We start from the raw sequence: 18,261 nt of genomic DNA, 5'->3' as shown, positions 1-18,261 counted from the left end.
AAACAAGAAAAGAATCTTATGTTAAGAAAGGTATAAATGTAGAGTATACACTAAAAAGTTTTCCACAATGAAATAAAGAAAAGATTGGGGGAAAAAATAGGAAATATTATTTTACAGAATGTAACAATTATAAGTACTAGCAATTATTCAACAGACCCAGGCAACAATTATTACATACTTTAGCATCAAAAAAGAAATTTTCTAAAACATAATGAGTATTATGTGAAAGTATGAGGTAAATCTCAAATTATATAAACTGATATGTATAAATTACTGATATTAAGCTACCCTAATTCCACTGGGGGAGAAAAAAACCCTGTGTATGAAGCTCCAAACATAGAGGAGATTTCCAAATTACACCTTAGCAATGGAGCTAAAAGGATTACAATAAGTCAAAAGACTAGGGAGCCCCTGAGTAAAACAGAATCACGAGACTGGCATTGTGAAGTAGCTGCAACGCTGGCATCCCACATGGGCACCAGGTCAAGTGTGGCTGCTCCACTTCCCATCCAGTTCCCTGCTAATTTGCCTGGGAGAGCAACAGAACATGACCCAAGTGCTTGGGCCCCTGAAACCACATGGGAGACCTGGAAGAAGCCCTTGGCTCCCGGCTTTAGACTGGCTGTTACAGACATTTGGGGAGTGAATCAGCAGGTGGAAGATATTTCTCTCTCTCTAGCTCTGCCTTTCAAATAAATAATACATAAATCTTTTTGAGAGAGAGAAGAAAGAAAGAGAGGGAGAGAGAGAGAGAGACTGTACCTAGAATATCTGAAGTCAGTACTATGAGAAACATAGCCATAAGGGGGAAAACTACTCAAGGAAACTCAGGGAGGCTATCAGCCTGAGCCTTCTGATGTGCTTTTCCTCAGCCACTCCCAAAACAAAATGAACTTAAGCAGTCTCTAGTTGAATGTGGCCTTTATGTTATATTTTTTACAGTAGTGTCAATTTTCACACACTGAATTACTGAGTATGTCCTAACATAGTACAACTTACCGCCAATGCAGACGAATAAAAGCTGAAAATATTCTGCCGAAATTCTTTCAGGGCTTTTTTAAACACAACATCCACCAGTGTATCCTTCTTGCTGTCTTCATTATCTAAGTCATTCATCTGGGAACCACAGAAAGAGTTTTTAGACACAATCAACAGTGGATACTTATCATCCCTTCAATTAAGAATTTAAAAAAACATTTTAACAATTTTTAAAAAATTGTCCTAAAAATGCAAGCCACAGATTATGAAGGAACCCAGGTAAAGTATAACTAGAGAGCCCAACTACTGGGACTGAGAGGTAATGTCACAAGCCACTCCTAACACTGCAGAATTCTGTAAGAGAACAGCCCCGAGTGTGCAGCAGACCTCACCTTCACACACAGAGCACAACCTACAACCACAGTGCAGTGGAAGGCAACAGTAAAGCCTGAATCTGAAATCCTGTCCACTCAGTCTGACTTTGTTTGCCCCTACTTTTGACCCTTTCTGCTAAGGAGCACACCCTCTTACTTGCTGAAGCGTATGTTAACCTTGATCTCTAGAGGGCACATACTGATATATACAATCATTCAGGAGCCAAAGCAGCCGGCGCCGTCGCTCAATAGGCTAATCCTCCGCCTTGCAGCGCCAGCACACCGGGTTCTAGTCCCGGTTGGGGCGCCGGATTCTGTCCCGGTTGCCCCTCTTCCAGGCCAGCTCTCTGCTGTGGCCCGGGAGTGCAGTGGAGGATGGCCCAAGTGCTTGGGCCCTGCACCCGCATGGGAGACCAGGGGAAGCACCTGGCTCCTGGCTTCGGATCAGCGCGATGCGCTGGCCGTGGCAGCCATTGGAGGGTGAACCAACGGCAAAAGGAAGACCCTTCTCTCTCTCTGTCCACTCTGCCAGTCAAAAAAAAAGGAGCCAAAGCTGCTCAAAGGCCTTGCTCAGCAACCAAAATGTACCTTTTTCAGAAGAAATTCATCCATGCTCTTTAAATCACTGGCACTTGCTATGATCTGAACAGAGTCATTTTGCCAGTGCACAGAGTCCAAAGCCACACTGCTGATCTTCACACTCCGCTTGCGCTTCGCCTTTGGAGAAGGTTCTTTGTTTTCTTTGAACTCCTTCCGGCAACTGCCAGGCAGTTCTGGGCTCAAAGGAGGTGTTGGATGATACTGAGGTAATTCTACAAATCACGACAGAGTACCCAAGAAGACAGATTTAGTAAAAACACTGATAATTTCCACATCCCTCTTCTTAAGTTCCTTTGGTCACTGAAGGACATACACGAGTATCAGAAAAGCAAACTAAGGTTAATGCCTGAGGGCAGGCAGGCACAAAACCCAGAGTGCACATTTGTGCAGAAAATGCATTTCAGAATAATCACCACTTCTGAACGAGAAAAGCTGTCATGTCTCCCAAGAAGCTGAGGTACAATACTGGAAACCTGGATGGAAGCGCCTTGTGGAACATCAACCTAGATCCTAAAAACCTCAGCCCCAGACAAACAAGGGAACGTGGCCACAGTGGCACATCAAATGCTGACTGCTAGCCCCGACATAGCTTTGCTACACTTATTTGAAAGAATGTCTAGCCAAATACAAGTCTGACAAATTAGCAGAGTTGTCATGGATGCTTCAGTAACCTCACGTGATGATCTGGTAACCTGTTAGGGGGTCAGTTAACTAAAATCGGTTTTCTTTAGTATTTTCTTACACATCTATCTCTCAAATAACTGTCTGAACAACTCACAGAATTCCTGAATGGACTAGCGGAGAATACAGCTGAGAAGTTACCAGTCTTTCTCTGCAATTTACACTGGAGAAATAGAGAATGCATGTAGTTCACAGTCACCTAGAATCAGATTTGCCAAAGCCAGTTGGCCTCTGCTCATTTCAAGTGTGCTTCCCTCCTCAACAGGTATGCGCCTCTGTCCTCTGTCCAAATGTATAGCCTCACTCAGCTAAACGAGTACTCTGATAATAAAGGAAAAAGCTAACCCCTTACATGCTCAATGTCACCTGAGGTAGGAATTGAGACAACGTCTCAGAAAAGACACTGGAATAAAGAACATAAAGATACAGAATGCAGGTGTATTCAAATCAGTGTCACTCGATTCTAATGCCATAATGTAACTTACATATATAAGTATGTAATTATTGTATTCAGCAAAGTCAGTGTCTTTCTTATAATGTTACTTAAGAAATTCCCTATAATCAAAGGACTGCCTTCATACATTTTTACCTAGATATAAATAAAAAGCTATAATCATGCTACACATGTGTCCTGATAAATGAAGGCTGCTTGTAAGTTTCCAACTGAAGAGCTTTACAGTTTGGGGAATTAGCAGTGAAGAACTATAGAAAATGAACAATTCAGACTGAAGCCTGTCGATCAACTTAGTCATCCAACAGCAAGGAATTTTACTTTGTTCTTTATTGGGTTTATCCTCATCAGTCTGTCAGCTCACAAGGCACAAAAACAGGGGTGTGAATACATCCTGACTCTGTGTCCCCTGGCACGCGGTGCTGACAATCACCCCTGCTCTGGCCTCTGTCCTGGAGGAAGCCAGGTCCCTATAGCTTCCCCCACACACGAGCAGCTCTTGCTTACTTGTCCTAACCGGGTCCTTTCTGTCTGCCCCTCGAGACACCAGCTTGCCTCTTGGGGTCTCATCCTCCTTTAGTCAGTGCTGGGATTTACCCATACATCACCACACAGCCCCTGGGAGATGCATTCCTGCTGCAGACAGCTGTCACATAGCACTGCAGACCTCCAGCATGCCTAAGGAAGGGCTTGGGAAGAAGACATAATCTTCTACTACTGGGATTACTGGAATCCTTGGAGAATTAGTCACTCCTGGCATTTAGAACAGTCAGTTTTCTCAACAGTTGAGCTAACTTTAAAATGTGTTATGATTCATGCCCCAAAAGTTAAAATAACCTCTTCATTGTAAAGTGCCAGCATTTGCTAGGTATGGACATGTAATAGGTATGTAATCTTGGGGCTGGCACTGTGGCATAGTGGGTAAAGCCTCTGTCTGCAGTGCCAGCATCCTATGTGTCTGTCGGTTTGAGTCCCAGCTGCTCCACTTTCGATCCAGCTCCCTGCTAATGCACCTAGGAAAGCAGTGGAAGATGGCCCAAGTCCTTGGGCCCCTACACCTGCTTGGGAGACCCAGATCAGCACAGCCTCAGCCGCTGCAGCCATCTGGGGAGTGAACAAGTGGATGGAGGACCTCTCTCTCTCTCTCTGTAACTCTGCCTTTCAAATAAATAAATCTTAAAAAAAAAAAAAAAGTCGGCCGGCACCGCGGCTCACTAGGCTAATCCTCCGCCTAACGGCGCCAGCACACTAGGTTCTAGTCCCGGTTGGGGCGCCGGATTCTGTCCCACTTGCCCTTCTTCCAGGCCAGCTCTCTGCTGTGGCCAGGGAGTGCAGTGGAGGATGGCCCAGGTGCTTGGGCCCTGCACCCCATGGGAGACCAGGAAAAGCACCTGGCTCCTGGCTCCTGCCATCGGATCAGCGTGGTGCGCCGGCCGCAGCACGCTGGCCGCGGCGGCCATTGGAGGGTGAACCAACGGCAAAGGAAGACTTTTCTCTCTGTCTCTCTCTCTCTCACTGTCCACTCTGCCTGTCAAAAAATTAAAAAAAAAAAAAAGTCATGTAATTCACTGCACAGCAGTGAAGAATGTGGAATAAGTAGATAGCCTGACCCAGATCTCAGCTCTTTGAGTTACTGCATGTGTATACATAAATATGCACATATATTCTGGGCCTTATTTCTCTCATCTAAAACTTGTGAATAGTAATCATACTAGCCATCAAAAAACTGTTGCGAGGATCAACTGAGTTAATACATAAGCTTTAGCCCAGTGCCTTCTGGTGGCAAGCATTCAAATACTAGCTGCTTTTTTTTTTTTTTTTTTTTTTTTTGACAGGCAGAGAGGACAATGAGAGAGACAGAGAGAAAGGTCTTCCTTTGCTGTTGGTTCACCCTCCAATGGCCACCGCGCCGGCATGCTGCGGCTGGCGCACCGCGCTGATCCGAAGCCAGGAGTCAGGTGCTTCTCCTGGTCTCCCATGGGGTGCAGGGCCCAAACACTTGGGCTATCCTCCACTGCACTCCCTGGCCACAGCAGAGAGCTGGCCTGGAAGAGGGGCAACCGGGATAGAATCCGGTGCCCCGACTAGGACTAGAACCTGGTGTGCCGGCGCCGCAATGGGGAGGATTAGCCTAGTGAGCCGCAGTGCCGGCTTATACTAGCTGCTCTTATTAATTATTACCAACAACACCATTCTGTTAGGTGAATGAATAATGGCCAAATTTTTACAGTTTAGAAAATTAAGGCTAAACTGAAGCTCACAGTTATTCTTGAGATTTTCACTGTTTTGTGCCACATTTTCTTAGAATTTTCATTATGGATAAAAATGTAACAATTTGGGGCCAGCACTGTGGCATAGCAAGTAAATCCACCACCTGCAGTGGCCAGCATCCCATATGGGCACCAGTTCAGGTCTCCGCTGCTCCACTTCTAATCTAGCTCCCTGCTAATGCACCTGGGAAAGCAGCAGAAGACAGCCCAAGTCCTTGGGCCCCTGCACCTACGTGGGAGACCCAGAAGAAGGTCCTGGCTCCTGGCTTCAGATTGGCCCAGCTCTGGCCATTACAGCCATTTAAGAAGTGAACCAGTGGATGGGAGACCTTTCTCTCTCTATTTCTACCTATCTCTGCAACTGTCTTTCAAGCAAACAAAACAAATCTTTTATATAAAAAAAAAGTAATCATTTTTAGTTAAGGAATGAGTTAGCAATCCTGGCCCTGTCCCATGAGAGGACCTAATCATTGTGAATATTTCAAGAATAGCAACCCTTCAGAAGGAACAAGTAGAAATTATGAAGATAGCTCCACCCTGGTTGGTTCCTACCGTCTGGACACAGATGTGAGGAGACATCCAACTGTGGGGCAGGCTTCACTCTGGCCATCTTCCTCTCCCCTGGTTTCCCTTTGGCCCAGAATCGCATCTTAGCTCTCTGAGGTCTGTTTGAAAAAATAAAGGTAAAAACTGAAAATCAGTTTGTCCTAGTGATGACATGTGTGTATCACTTCAGGCATTAGTATGTATGAGCTCATCTAAGCTTCCAGTTTAACTTCAATCACATTGCATTTTCAACCTCACATTTCAATTCCACTTGGCAGATAGACAGCTTCTTTGTCTTGAATACTGAAATAGTAAGATCCAAAAAGAAGCAGAATAATTTTGTAATATAAAATAGTTACAAAGCAGTGGAACTAGGATTCCAATTCGGGTTTTCTGATTCACAAACTTTAAATCTTTTCATTTTTGTCCCATCCAGTTTTGATTTAGTAGGTAAGTAATTGTAAGAAATCAGAGATAATCCTACTGCTCTAAAAAACATTGCTTTACATTTTTTGGTAATTTCCTTCAAATCTTAATCCCATTTTTCTATCACTGTAGTCATGATACAGGTATAATTTTAAATCTTTTCACTGACTAATACAATAAAAGTTTTAATGTAATTTATATTCATGAGTTATCCATGTTATTAATTAACAACAGCCACTACTTATTTGACCTCTCATTTCATTCAAGGCACAATGTTAATTGCTAATACAGAATTACTTTATTTAATTACAACAGCCTTTAACAAACTACCATGAATATTGTAGAAGTGAAAAACTAGAGACTTACACATGAGATAACTTTCTCAAGGTTACACAGCCAACAGTAACAAAGTCTCCTCACATAAACCTCACACAGCTTATATGCTATCTAAGTATTTGGAGGAAGTGCCCTGACACAGTGACAACAGCTCACACATACTGGTCATGCACAGTGAGTGTAGCTAACCCTCTACTAGTAGGCTTATTTGTATATTAATTTGTTCATGTGTAGGTTCATTCATTCAATCAAAAGTTACTTGAGGATCTACTAGGTGACAGGCACTGTTTTATATGTGTTAACCCTGATTTTCACAACCACCCTCGAGGAGGTATTATTACCCCACTTCACACGTGAGCAAACTGAGGCTCAGAGAGTGACAGAAGTGCAAGTTAGAATCAGCTCTATCTGCCTCTGAAGGCCATGTTGTTTTTACTTCTGTTTGTTTCTTTTTTAAAGCTTCTGTTAAGCTTACACACTCACTAATGTAACAAGAAACTGTTCTTCAAGGCTTCTTACAACCAACAGCATCCTTGTCCCTCTCAGTCCATGTTCTGCTCCCTGGAGCAATCCCTGTGAACTGATTTCACTGACTGCTCTGATATTCCACCTGCTTACAATGCTCTCCTTGTCATGACTACAGTGATTAAGCATGGTCACCCTCCTGTCCCACACTCAACACAACATGTGTCCCCAGGAGAATTATACTGTAAGTTTATGTAGGGATATATTCTGTATTTACTTTTATTATGTAAATAATATTCACAGCTGAAGCACGTTAATTGCCTACATGATGTCTTATTCTAGAGTTGTTTTTCCTTGGCTCACTCTTCTGCACATCACTCACGTCCAGCGCTTCCCATTTGTCTGTCTTCTTCCTATATTCACACCCATCAGGTGCTACTAACCCAGTTTCACCTTCTCGAAGAAGTCTCTCTCAGAGTCCTGTTAACCTGCTCCAATCCAGAGTGGTTTCACCACCATCACGGAGAGCCTTTGGCTTGATAATGACTTGTCTTCCAGGATGAGTCTGCTTTCACCACAGTGCTGGGCACTCAGTGGGCCCATCCAACCTAGAAACTCATGTCCTCAGTTCTGTGAAATTCAGCTGATGTACTTTATTAGCCATTTGCTCTTCTTCATTTCCTACATTCTATCTCACAAGACCTCTTACCACTGGGTCACTGAACCTCCTGAACTGAGCTTCTAGCTTTCTTATCTCTTCCACATCTTTGCTCAATTTTCTGAGATTATGTACTTAACGTTCCTTCTGTGCTGTTCTTTTATGCTATTATATTTTCAAAATATTTTAAAAGTTCTTTTTATTAGGAATTTTTGCCTTTTGTATGCCCTGTTTGGTTTTATGGACGCCACTGTATTATTCAAGTGTGCTGATAGTTGTATTGGTCTATCCTGAAGTTTTCCATGCCCTATTTATTGCTTCCAAGCTGTATTCTTCCTGTTAGCGCTGGTTTCTTCAGTATGAGGTATCTCTTCTGCATGTGGTGAACACGGTATCTGTCATGATGCAAACAGGGCAAAATCCAAGTAGCTTAGAAGCTCTAGCCTGCACCAGTGTGGGGCTTCCAAAGTGCAGACTTCCTTAGAGGGTTATCTGGCTGGCCAATTTTTCAAGGAGAGCCCGTAGTATTAGTATATTCAGATCTTTATCTGAGGGCTGGATAAAGGTACCAAAAACTCTCTGAACCATTTGTTTAGAGGGTATGGGAAATGTGGGTGCTCAGCAAAGGATGAAAACTAGGGGAATCTTAGCACTCACTCTGTCAACAGTCATTAAATCCCCTGTTCTACGGGCCCCAGCCATCAACTGCATCTGATAAGCTCTAAGCCCGGAGACACTCTGCTTATTTCTCTCCAAAGAATAAATGCCACATTTCTGCTAGACCGAAACAGTTGTCACCTGGATACTTCTTTCTCAGCTTTACCCAGCTGGTCTATGATAGGCTTTCTCCTATCTACTAAGGCATTTAAAATTTAAAGTCTACTTACTTTTTGCATTTCACAAATCTATTGCAATTGTCTCCATTTATGTTTTTATTTGTTTTGTAGGTATTATCACTTTCAACAATTTGAGAACAGAAAGTGAAAATTCGACATATATATTTAACCTGCTATCTGTGGCTGTGTGTTCATTCTACTACAGCTTGTTTCTTAGTAGCTGGGTTTCCTGGAATTACAGGTCAGTCATAAAGGGGACTCCAGCAGAGTTATGAATCACAAAGATTTCAGCATGACTTTCAAGTTTTCATGGAAGGAACACATGCTTACCTAACACAACAAGGGATTAAGACATTTATTTGAAAAATAAAAACTGTACAAGCTCTTTTAAAGAAAACAGAAATTCCCAGAAGTATTTTATAGTTCTGTCTCTGAAACAACTTAGCTCAGAATGGAATCCAAGTCCAAAGCCAGAACATATTTCAATCTCATCTGGTCTACTTTCTCTTCTTTTACAACAAAAGTCAAATAATAACTCAGAACCTCTCCCCAGTCACGCTGCTAAACTCAAAGGAACATACATCGCATTATGTAGATCTGCACTACTGTGTGCCTGTCAACAGTAAGTACTTATTTCTTGAAAAATTGATAAATGAATTTTAAAAACTCAGTATTCAATTGTAATCAGCTATTAAATAAAGTTATAACACCCCTATTGACTCTATGTACACTTTATACCTTATATCCGAATCTGAAGCTTTCTGTCTCACTGCCAACTTCGTAATCTCTCCTTGGGACATAGTCTTATGAAGCTTTGCTTGTTCATCAATTGCAGAAAATCTCTGTGATGTCTGTAATAATTGCATATGTGAAAGACTTTAAAACAAAGTAAATATATGATAGCACTGTAATTAAAACTTAGGTTATGGAATTATTTGAGAATTATAGCTGTTAAAAAATATAAAAATGCATTCATATTAATAAGAGACTCACTGAAATAACAAAACCTATGAAAATTCTATTGCCTTCCTAAGTAAACATTAAATAAGAACTTGGGTTCAACGTGAGTGCTCAACAGGAACCACCTTCATTTTCTGACAATTTAAGAATCTCAAGTGGGAAGGTGAGAAAATAGGCAAGACCATGTGAAGACAGACAAAAGACTGCAGGGTCTCAAAAATCTGGAACACTAAGCACCATCTTCCACATTCGCCTTTTTCAAGTCAGAAAGTAAAAATTACTTCTATGGTTTAACTTTCTATTAACAGGTTCTCATTATATCCAAAGACTTAAAGGACCTAGAACACACATAAAAAAAAAAAACAAAGAATCAAAGAATAAAAGATCATTATCATCACTAACAGTCTTAATTACAAGCAGTTTATCAGGCTATCAAACTAGGATCGGCATCACAACCAGCGAATCTTATTCTATTTGTTTATAATGTGCTCCTCTAAAGACAGTCTCTTTCTTAGCAGAGATTTCTTATAACCCATTCAAGTCATTTCCTAGTCTTTTATTTTTCTATACTTATAAAAATCCTTTCTTTAACTGTTTGGTCTGCTCTAATATAACCTTATCAACAGAAACAGACCATCTCCCGAGTTGTCAAAATGTAAAGAAGAGATTTCTGCTTCTGGCCAAGATGGAGTAACAGAGACCTGTGGTACCCTCTTGCCTAGAACAAAACAGACAACGTGATAGTAAACACCAGTTTTCACAACAAAGGACAAATATCTCTGGAAAAAGTGAGTCTTACACCTGCCCCAGGTTACCGTCTAAAGATAGATTCTAGGCTGTGACACAGAGAAACAAACCAGGTAGAATCTAGCTGACTCCCCAGGCTGAATACATGAAGCTCAAAGTCCAAAGTAAGAAAAGTGACAAAAAACCAAGAGACCAGAGAAGGGAGAAAAGCACAAAGAAAGGACTCTGAAGACCTCCACCAGGCCCCAGGAATTCGCTAGCCGAGCACTAAGGAACTTTCTTGGGCTGCCCTTCTTCTGGGCAAAAGCTTCCCGTGGGCTGGGAGAGCCTGCTGGGACTACTTGTCACTTTTCAGCCTGCAGGTAATTTGATGTTACTGTGCACTCTTCTGTCTCGTTTTCACACTGAAAATGAAGCTTCTCTGACAGTGATTTCAGACCATTCCTAAGCCTGAGGCTAGTTCTGCTCTTTTGCACAATGTTTCTTGGGCTGCCCTTCTGCTGTACAAAAGAAAACCGTCTGTGACATTACCAAGGAGCATGAGCGCACCCTCACGCCAGCAGAGGCAGCACCTTTCCCATCCCAGGAGCCTCTGACCCCTCCTCAGCAAGCGAAAAGCGCGTTCCAGGATCAGAGTAGGTTAGGCCACATGAACAGTGTCTCGTTCTTAAGGTCAGCTGATTCGGAACCCTAATGACAACCGCAAAATCCCTTCACACAGAACCTAGATCAATGTCTGAAAAATTTACTGAGGAAAGACGTTTTCAGTAGGGCCAGGAATCTTGTGTGCCATTTTAGAATTCTTCCCATAGAGTACATATTCATTACATCTGTATGAAGCTTCTGACACTGAATGGAAGGGGAAGGCTGGGTTGAAACATGAGAGAAGTTTTCAGGTTATAGAGATCTCAACAGGACAGGTTACATGGTTGTATACATATGTCAAAAACAGTCAAACTGGGGCCAGCACTGTGGCACAGCAGCTCAAAGCCCTGGCCTGCGGCTCCGGCACCCCGTATGGCTTTCAGTTCAAGTCCTGGCTGCTCCATTTCCAATCCAGCTCCCTGCTGATATGCCTGGGAAAGTAGCAGAGGATGGCCCAAGTATAATATACCTCAGTTACAAAACAATACTAATAAATCAGGGTCAGGTCAATACCACATGATTCCTTGAAATATCTTAACATTACCAAAGACAGAGATGTGGCTGCTAACATGATCCCACAGTATAGATTCACCAACTCACATGAAGTATTTTTCTCAAAAAACTAAATCCAAATTGACCCAAATATTCTCTTTAAACTGTCAACTGGTATGTCACTTTAAATGACAATACAGGATTACAACAGGCAAAATGCAGAAATGTGGGAAACAATTAAGAAATGATCATAGCTCCTCAACAAATAAATCACTAGAGGAGAAAAGGGGAGATGGGAAAATCATAGATTAGAAGTATTCTACACACACCTTCTAGGAAACTAATAATGGGTGCTGCCTAAATACAAACGCAGTGACATACTCTGCAGAAACAATACAAAGCCAGAAGAAAAGCAAAACTATAGGAAACGCTAACAAAAAAAAAAAAAACAGAAAGAATGCACAGTAACATCAAATTATCCGTAGTCTGAAAAATTACAAGTAGTCCCAGCGAGCTCTCACAGCCCCACTGGAAGCTTTTGCACAAAAAAAAGGCAGCCCAAGAAAAATTGTGCAAAAGAGCAAAACTAGCATCAGGCTTGGGAAGGGCCTAAAATCACTGTCACTGAAGGTTCATTGTAAGTGTAAAAACAGTAAAGATCACCAGACTGCAGGGAAAGGATTTAAATGTACATTACTGTAAAACACACATGCTGTAGTTTTAAAGGCATTGCTTCTAAGGGTGGAGGGAAGGCTGAAAAGGAAGGAAGAGGTGCCCCATGGAGACTGGGCAATGAAGAGCAAAAGAGCAGAAAGTGCAAACTGAGAAGCAAAAAACAGGAGGACACACACTGCTAATGGCCAGGGCAAAGCAGCGGAAGATGGCCCACATGGGAGACCTGGAAGAAGCTCCTGGCTCCTGGCTTTAGATTAGCCCAGATCTGGCCCTTGCAGTCATCCGGGGAGTGAGCCAGCAGATGGAAGACCTCTCTCTCTGCCTCTCTCCCTCTCTCTCTGTAACTCTGCCTCTCAAATAAATAAATAAAATTTTTTTAAAAAAGAGTGATGTATAAAGTAAGTAGTAAAGGGGTCGCAAGGAACATGGTAGAAATCAAAGACTGGCAAAAAATTTATCTGTAACTGGGTTCTCTAATCAGCAAAACAATGGAATTTTCAAAATTAATTCAAGAATACAATATCTAAAGAATTTTAAAGAAATAAAAGAGCAAAGAAAACATACAACATAAACACAGCAAATTTAATGTAACACGTAATAATTACATAAAATAATGAGACTAAATCTATCAATTAAAACAATTATGTAGGGGCTGTCGCTGTGGCACAGTGGGTAAAGCTGCCATCTGCAGTGCTGGCATCCCATATGGGCGCTGGTTCAAGTTCGGTTTGCTTCACTTCTGATCCCGCTCTCTGCTATGGCCTGGGAGAGCAGTGGAAGACAGCCCAAGTGTTAGGGCCCCTGCACCTGCGTGGGAGATCCAGAGGAAGCTTCTGGCTCCCGGCTTTGGACTGGTGCAGCTCCAGCCATTATGGTCATTTGGGGAGTAAACCAGCGGATGAAAGATTTCTCTCTCTCTCTGCCTCTCTGTAATTCTGCCTTTCAAGTAAATAAATTAATCTTAAAAAAAAAATTATGAGGGGCCTGTGCTGTGGCGTAGCGGGTAAAGCCTGTAGTGCTGGCATCCTATATGGGTGCTCATTCGAATCCCAGCTGTTCCACTTCCGATACAACTCTCTGCTATGGCCTGAGAAAGCAGTAGAAAATGGCCCAAGTCCTTGGGCCCCTGCACCGACGTGGGAGACCCAGAAGGAGCTCTTGCTCCTGGCTTCAGATTGGTGCAGCTCCAGCCGTTGCAGCCAACTGGGGAGTAAACCAATGGATGGAAGACCTCTCTCTCTCTCTCTCTCTCTCTCTCTCTCTCTGCCTTTCCTCCTATCTCTGTGTAACTCTGACTTTCAAATAAATAAATAAAAACAATTATGGATAAAACTCACTTATTAAATAAAAATTCTTTTCTTTTAATTCTTACAATTTTTTGAGAAGCAGAGAGACAGACAGCACCTCCCCCATCTGCTGCTTCATTCCCCAGATGCTCACAATGGCCAGAGCTGGGCAGTGAGGAGGTCAGGAGCAAAACTCCATCCAGGGCACCCAGGTGGTGCACAGAATCCATTCACCTGAGCCCTGGACTGGTGCCTCCTAGGGCCTGCACTGTCAGCGCTCGAGTCAGAGCCAGACCCAGGAAATGCACTGGGCACACCACTAAGCTGAAGGCCTGCTCCCAGAAAGAGTATTTCCAATTTGATTCAGAGCAGGACCCAGCTACACCAACAAAAACTCACACCTAAAACAAAGGGACCCAGAAAATCTTAAAATAAAAGGAAAAGCGTAAGTATTCCAAGTAAATGGAAATAACAAGAAAACAGTCTGTGATATTATTAAGTATAATTTAAGTAAAAAACATTAAATATGACAAAGGACACTTTTCAATGCTAACAAAGAATAAGAGAAGACTTTAGCACACCATTCTCAGAACAAGACAGATCACTGTACAAAAAATAATGACAGAGAAGACAGTGAATAAGGCAGAGATTATGGACATATAGTGCAATTTTACACCCTGAACAGAATATATCTTCATACCAAGTACACACAGCACAGTTGTAAAATCTGATCACATATGCAGCATTCATAAAAGTATCAGTAAAACTGATCAAATACAAGTATTCCTTAGTTAAATACAATAAAACGAGAAATTCACAGAAGAATTGAAAGATTCTCCCTCTGAAAATTCTAAAATATTTTACTAAGCAAATCTTGGGTAAAATAAATATACATATATGGGGGGAAGAAGAGAGGGGAGCAAGAGAGGAGGAGCAAGGGAAGAAGAGAGAGACTTAGATTAAAAGATCTAGAAAACAGATTGATAAAAACCTTATATATGAGAATCCATGAGATACATCTAAAGCAACAATCAGAGGAAAATTCATTGCCTTAAAAACTTACATCGATAAAAATAAATGAATGAAATTTCCAATTTAAAACCTAGCAAAACAAGAAAGCAAGCTGGGGGCTGGCGCCATGGTGCACTAGGTTAATCCTCTGCCTGCGGCGCCCACATCCCATATGGGCGCCGGTTCTAGTCCCAGTTGCTCCTCTTCCACTCCAGCTCTCTGCTTTGGCCTGGGAAGCAGTGGAGGATGGCCCAAGTCCTTGGGTCCCTGCATCCATGTGGGAGACCAGGAGGAAGCACCTGGCTCCTGGCTTCGGATTGGCGCAGCTCCGGCTGTTGCAGCCACTTGGGGAGTGAACCAACGGAAGGAAGACCTTTCTCTCTGTCTCTCTCTCTTACTCTGTCTGCAACTCTGACTTTCAAATAAATAAAATCTTAAAAAAAAAAAAAGTAAGCTGAACACAAGGATTATTATTGTTAAAAAGGATAAAAAATTAGAAATTATTTATTAGTAATAAAGATAAAAGTAGAAATCCATAGAGAATGAGAAAAAAATAGGTATAAAAATCAAAATTCTGATATTTTGGAAAAACTTAGCAAAATAGAGAAGTAACTATCAAAGAAAAATAAACATGAATCTATAAAATAAGAAAAGATGGAAATAATAATTTCAAGATAAATATTAAAATCATTAATAGAGTATCTTCTAGACATCTGGAAAATTTTAGAATTTAGATGAAATTCATAGTTTCAAAGAATACACTGCTTACCTAAATTGAACCCATTAAATAAAAAGCTTAAAGAAACCAATTTCCTCAGAAGAAACAGAGAAAATTATCAAGGAACTCTGTCACCACAAAGCACCAATCTCAGATGATTTCAAAGGAAAATTCTACCATATCATTCAAAAAGCAGGAAGTTAAAATGCTATGCCACGGTCCCTGACTTCTGAGGGGAATTAAATACACAGGGAAACACTCGTATCTATTCAACACCCTGGTTGCTGTACAGCCTGCTGACCAAGCCTCTTACATCATGAACTTTGCTCAACACAAAGGAGCTTTCTATCTGGCAAAACTAACCTCAAAATTAGCCATCTCAGGCCCTAAATCATATATTGGTTCCTGACTTCCCCCGTGGGACACAGTCAGTGCAGGCCTTCTCTTACTGTGTGCTAGTCTAACAAATAGCTTTTCCAGCCATTTCCGTGGAGTGGACAGTGGAGAGAAGGTCAAGACTGGAGAGTAGCTCAAAATGACGAAGACATACAGTGATGCAGGTTTTATTTTGTGCAGGGTGGTTAATGAGAAAATCAGTGTCACCATGCTGGAAGCAAAGAACACTGCATTTCTGGGGGCTGGCGCCATGGTGCACTAGGTTAATCCTCTGCCTGCGGCGCCCACATCCCATATGGGTGCCGGTTCTAGTCCCAGTTGTTCCTCTTCCACTCCAGCTCTCTGCTGTGGCCCGGGAAGCAGTGGAGGATGGCCCAAGTCCTTGGGTCCCCGCATCCATGTGGGAGACCAGGAGGAAGCACCTGGTTCCTGGCTTCGGATTGGCGCAGCTCCAGCCGTTGCAGCCATTTGGGGAGTGAACCAATGGAAGGAAGACCTTTCTCTCTGTCTCTCTGTCTCTGTCTCTGTCTCTTTCACTGTCTGTAACTCTGCCTGTCAAATAAATAAAATTAAATTAAAAATAAAAAAAAAAAAAAAAAGAACACTGCATTTCTAGAGAGCTGTCTGGGAGTCCTACCCAGACACACGACTCCTTGAGGCCTGGTGAGGCCAGGAGAGTCTACACAGAGGAAAGTACGGTGTTTCCTATGCTAATCCCACAAACAGGGACAGAAACCATCTGATTACCCACATACCAGCTACAAGACAAGAGTCTAGCACACTGTGGGGAAGCCATCAGAAAACACTGTTGAGGAGAACATGGCATTCTTAGCGGGTGCATGTCAACACAGACATGTCAGAACCAGGTGAGAGCCCACACAGACTAAACCGTTATCTGACAGGATTTGAAGTAGGAAGTTAAAAACAGCAACGTTACAGAGAAGTGTTACCATCCATCTGGCTCCTCTCCCTCGACTGAGCAATAACCAACTCAAGCTGTAACCCTTATCAAATCCCAGCAGGTAATTAATTTATAACTGTCTTTATCTGACTAGATCAGTTACTTTACAACTGGAAAGGTAAGATGTCCATTTATTTCAAGATTCAATGACACACTTCTTAGCAAGTATCAGTGACAGCATCATTTCCCCAGGAAAACAAAACAACCCACCACCAACAGCAAATCAAATGTCTAAAACTCTATTTGTCTAGAAAATCATCCGTTTAAAATCTAGAAAAAATACTTGGATTTTGAGAAAACAGTAGATTCCACTTAGAAAAAGAGTAAGCCTTTCATCTTCACAGTATGAGATAATGTTAGAACATGGCACATTTTCAACATAAACAGAGAAACACATTTTAAAATTGTTTCTACCCTCCCCAGCCCCAACCCCAATAAGCATCTATTAGCATATTCTAGAAAGCAAAGTTTCTTCACACAAGTGTCCACCAGAAACAAGCACAACACCTATCCTCCGGTAGCAAGTGCTGAAAGAGAAGGGCGGTGAGGCAGCCGCAGAGGGAACCAGACACTGTGGAGGGAGGCGCTCTACAACTACTGGCATGCAGTGACCGTCAAGCAGGAGAGCGAGGTGGCAACACTGGAGAGAGCCGAGTGTTCCCAGCAGAAAACCCGACTTCCAGTTCATTTCACTAGGAACTCCCAGTGTCAACGAAGACGACCACCAGAAGAACTAAGGGTTGTTACAAAGGAAACTCTCAGGAACAAAGAGCAATTACAAATGCTAAGCTCTGTCTCAAACAATAAATCCATGTACACTAAACGAAACAATGTTTTCCTTAAAATTACTTTGTTCCATTATGTAATTTCATATTTAACTACTAATCACCCAGCAGCAGGGCTTATTTCACTATAACTCAAATACAGGGCACCTTCAGAACGGAGTCATTTTATCCTACACTGAAGAGTTTGGCTCTATACTACATATATATATGAGTGTTTCCAATTTCTGCAATCCTATGGCTTCCTTTGTCTGTTCGGGAAACTTGTCCAGCCTTTGTCTGGGTCTGTTGTTTGCTTGTTCCTTCACAGAACAGCAATATTGTCACCAATATCATACCTCTCACAAAATGTAAAACAGTGGGAGTATTCTAGAAATTAGAAATTTTAAGTAACTCAGTCTTTGACATAACTCAAACAGTTTAAAATAATTCAAAGACAAAATATTTAATGAATCAGGATGGGTATTTCACACAGCAATTAAGATGCTGCTAGAAACACGTGCATCCTATACCAGAATACCTGGATTTGAGTCCCAACTCCACTTCTGATTCCAACTTCCTGCTGACATGTACCCTGAGAGACGGTCAAATGGTTGTGCCTCTAGCATCCATGCAGGAGATTCAGACTGAGCTCCCAGTTCCCAGCTTTACCCTGCTTCACCCCTGGCTTCTGAGGAGTGAACCAGCAGACAGGAAATCTCTGTCTCTGCCTGCTTCTCAAAAATTTAAACATTAAAACAATATATAGGGCCAGCACTGTGGTGCAACAGGTTAACGCCCTGGCTTGAAGTGCCGGCATCCCATATGGGTGCCAGTTCAAGACCCAGCTGCTCCAATTCCGATCCAGCTCTCTGCTATGGCCTGGGAAAGCAATAGAAGATGGCCCAAGTCCTTGGGCCCCTACACCCACGTGGAGGACCCAGAATAAACTCCTGGCTCCTGGCTTTGGATCAGCGCAGCTCAGACC

The 18,261-nt window shown here is 42.2% G+C and overlaps 1 protein-coding gene across 36 annotated transcripts in view; it reads right to left on the bottom strand.

Moving 5' to 3' along the window:
• Positions 1-18,261, bottom strand: part of MYO9A (myosin IXA) — a 281,572-nt gene that overhangs the window by 56,089 nt on the left and 207,222 nt on the right. For 34 of the 36 annotated variants that reach the window (XR_016218481.1, XR_016218482.1, XM_089310956.1 and 31 more), the window contains 4 exons: positions 9,360-9,472; positions 5,907-6,019; positions 1,941-2,164; positions 1,000-1,116 (listed from right to left, as the gene is read on the bottom strand). Coding sequence is in view for 32 of the 36 variants with exons in the window: in XM_089310956.1 (XP_089167082.1) it covers positions 1,000-1,116; positions 1,941-2,164; positions 5,907-6,019; positions 9,360-9,472 (567 nt within the window). In the remaining 4 variants the exon portion in view is untranslated. The remainder of the gene's footprint in view (positions 1-999; positions 1,117-1,940; positions 2,165-5,906; positions 6,020-9,359; positions 9,473-18,261) is intronic. The other 2 variants (XR_016218484.1, XR_016218483.1) reach the window with 1 other exon arrangement.

Source organism: Oryctolagus cuniculus, chromosome 12 (genome assembly GCF_051225735.1).
Source record: "Oryctolagus cuniculus isolate XC-2025 breed Fujian yellow rabbit chromosome 12, ASM5122573v1, whole genome shotgun sequence".
Lineage (NCBI taxonomy): Eukaryota > Metazoa > Chordata > Mammalia > Lagomorpha > Leporidae > Oryctolagus > Oryctolagus cuniculus.
This window is presented reverse-complemented; position numbering and strand designations above follow the sequence as displayed.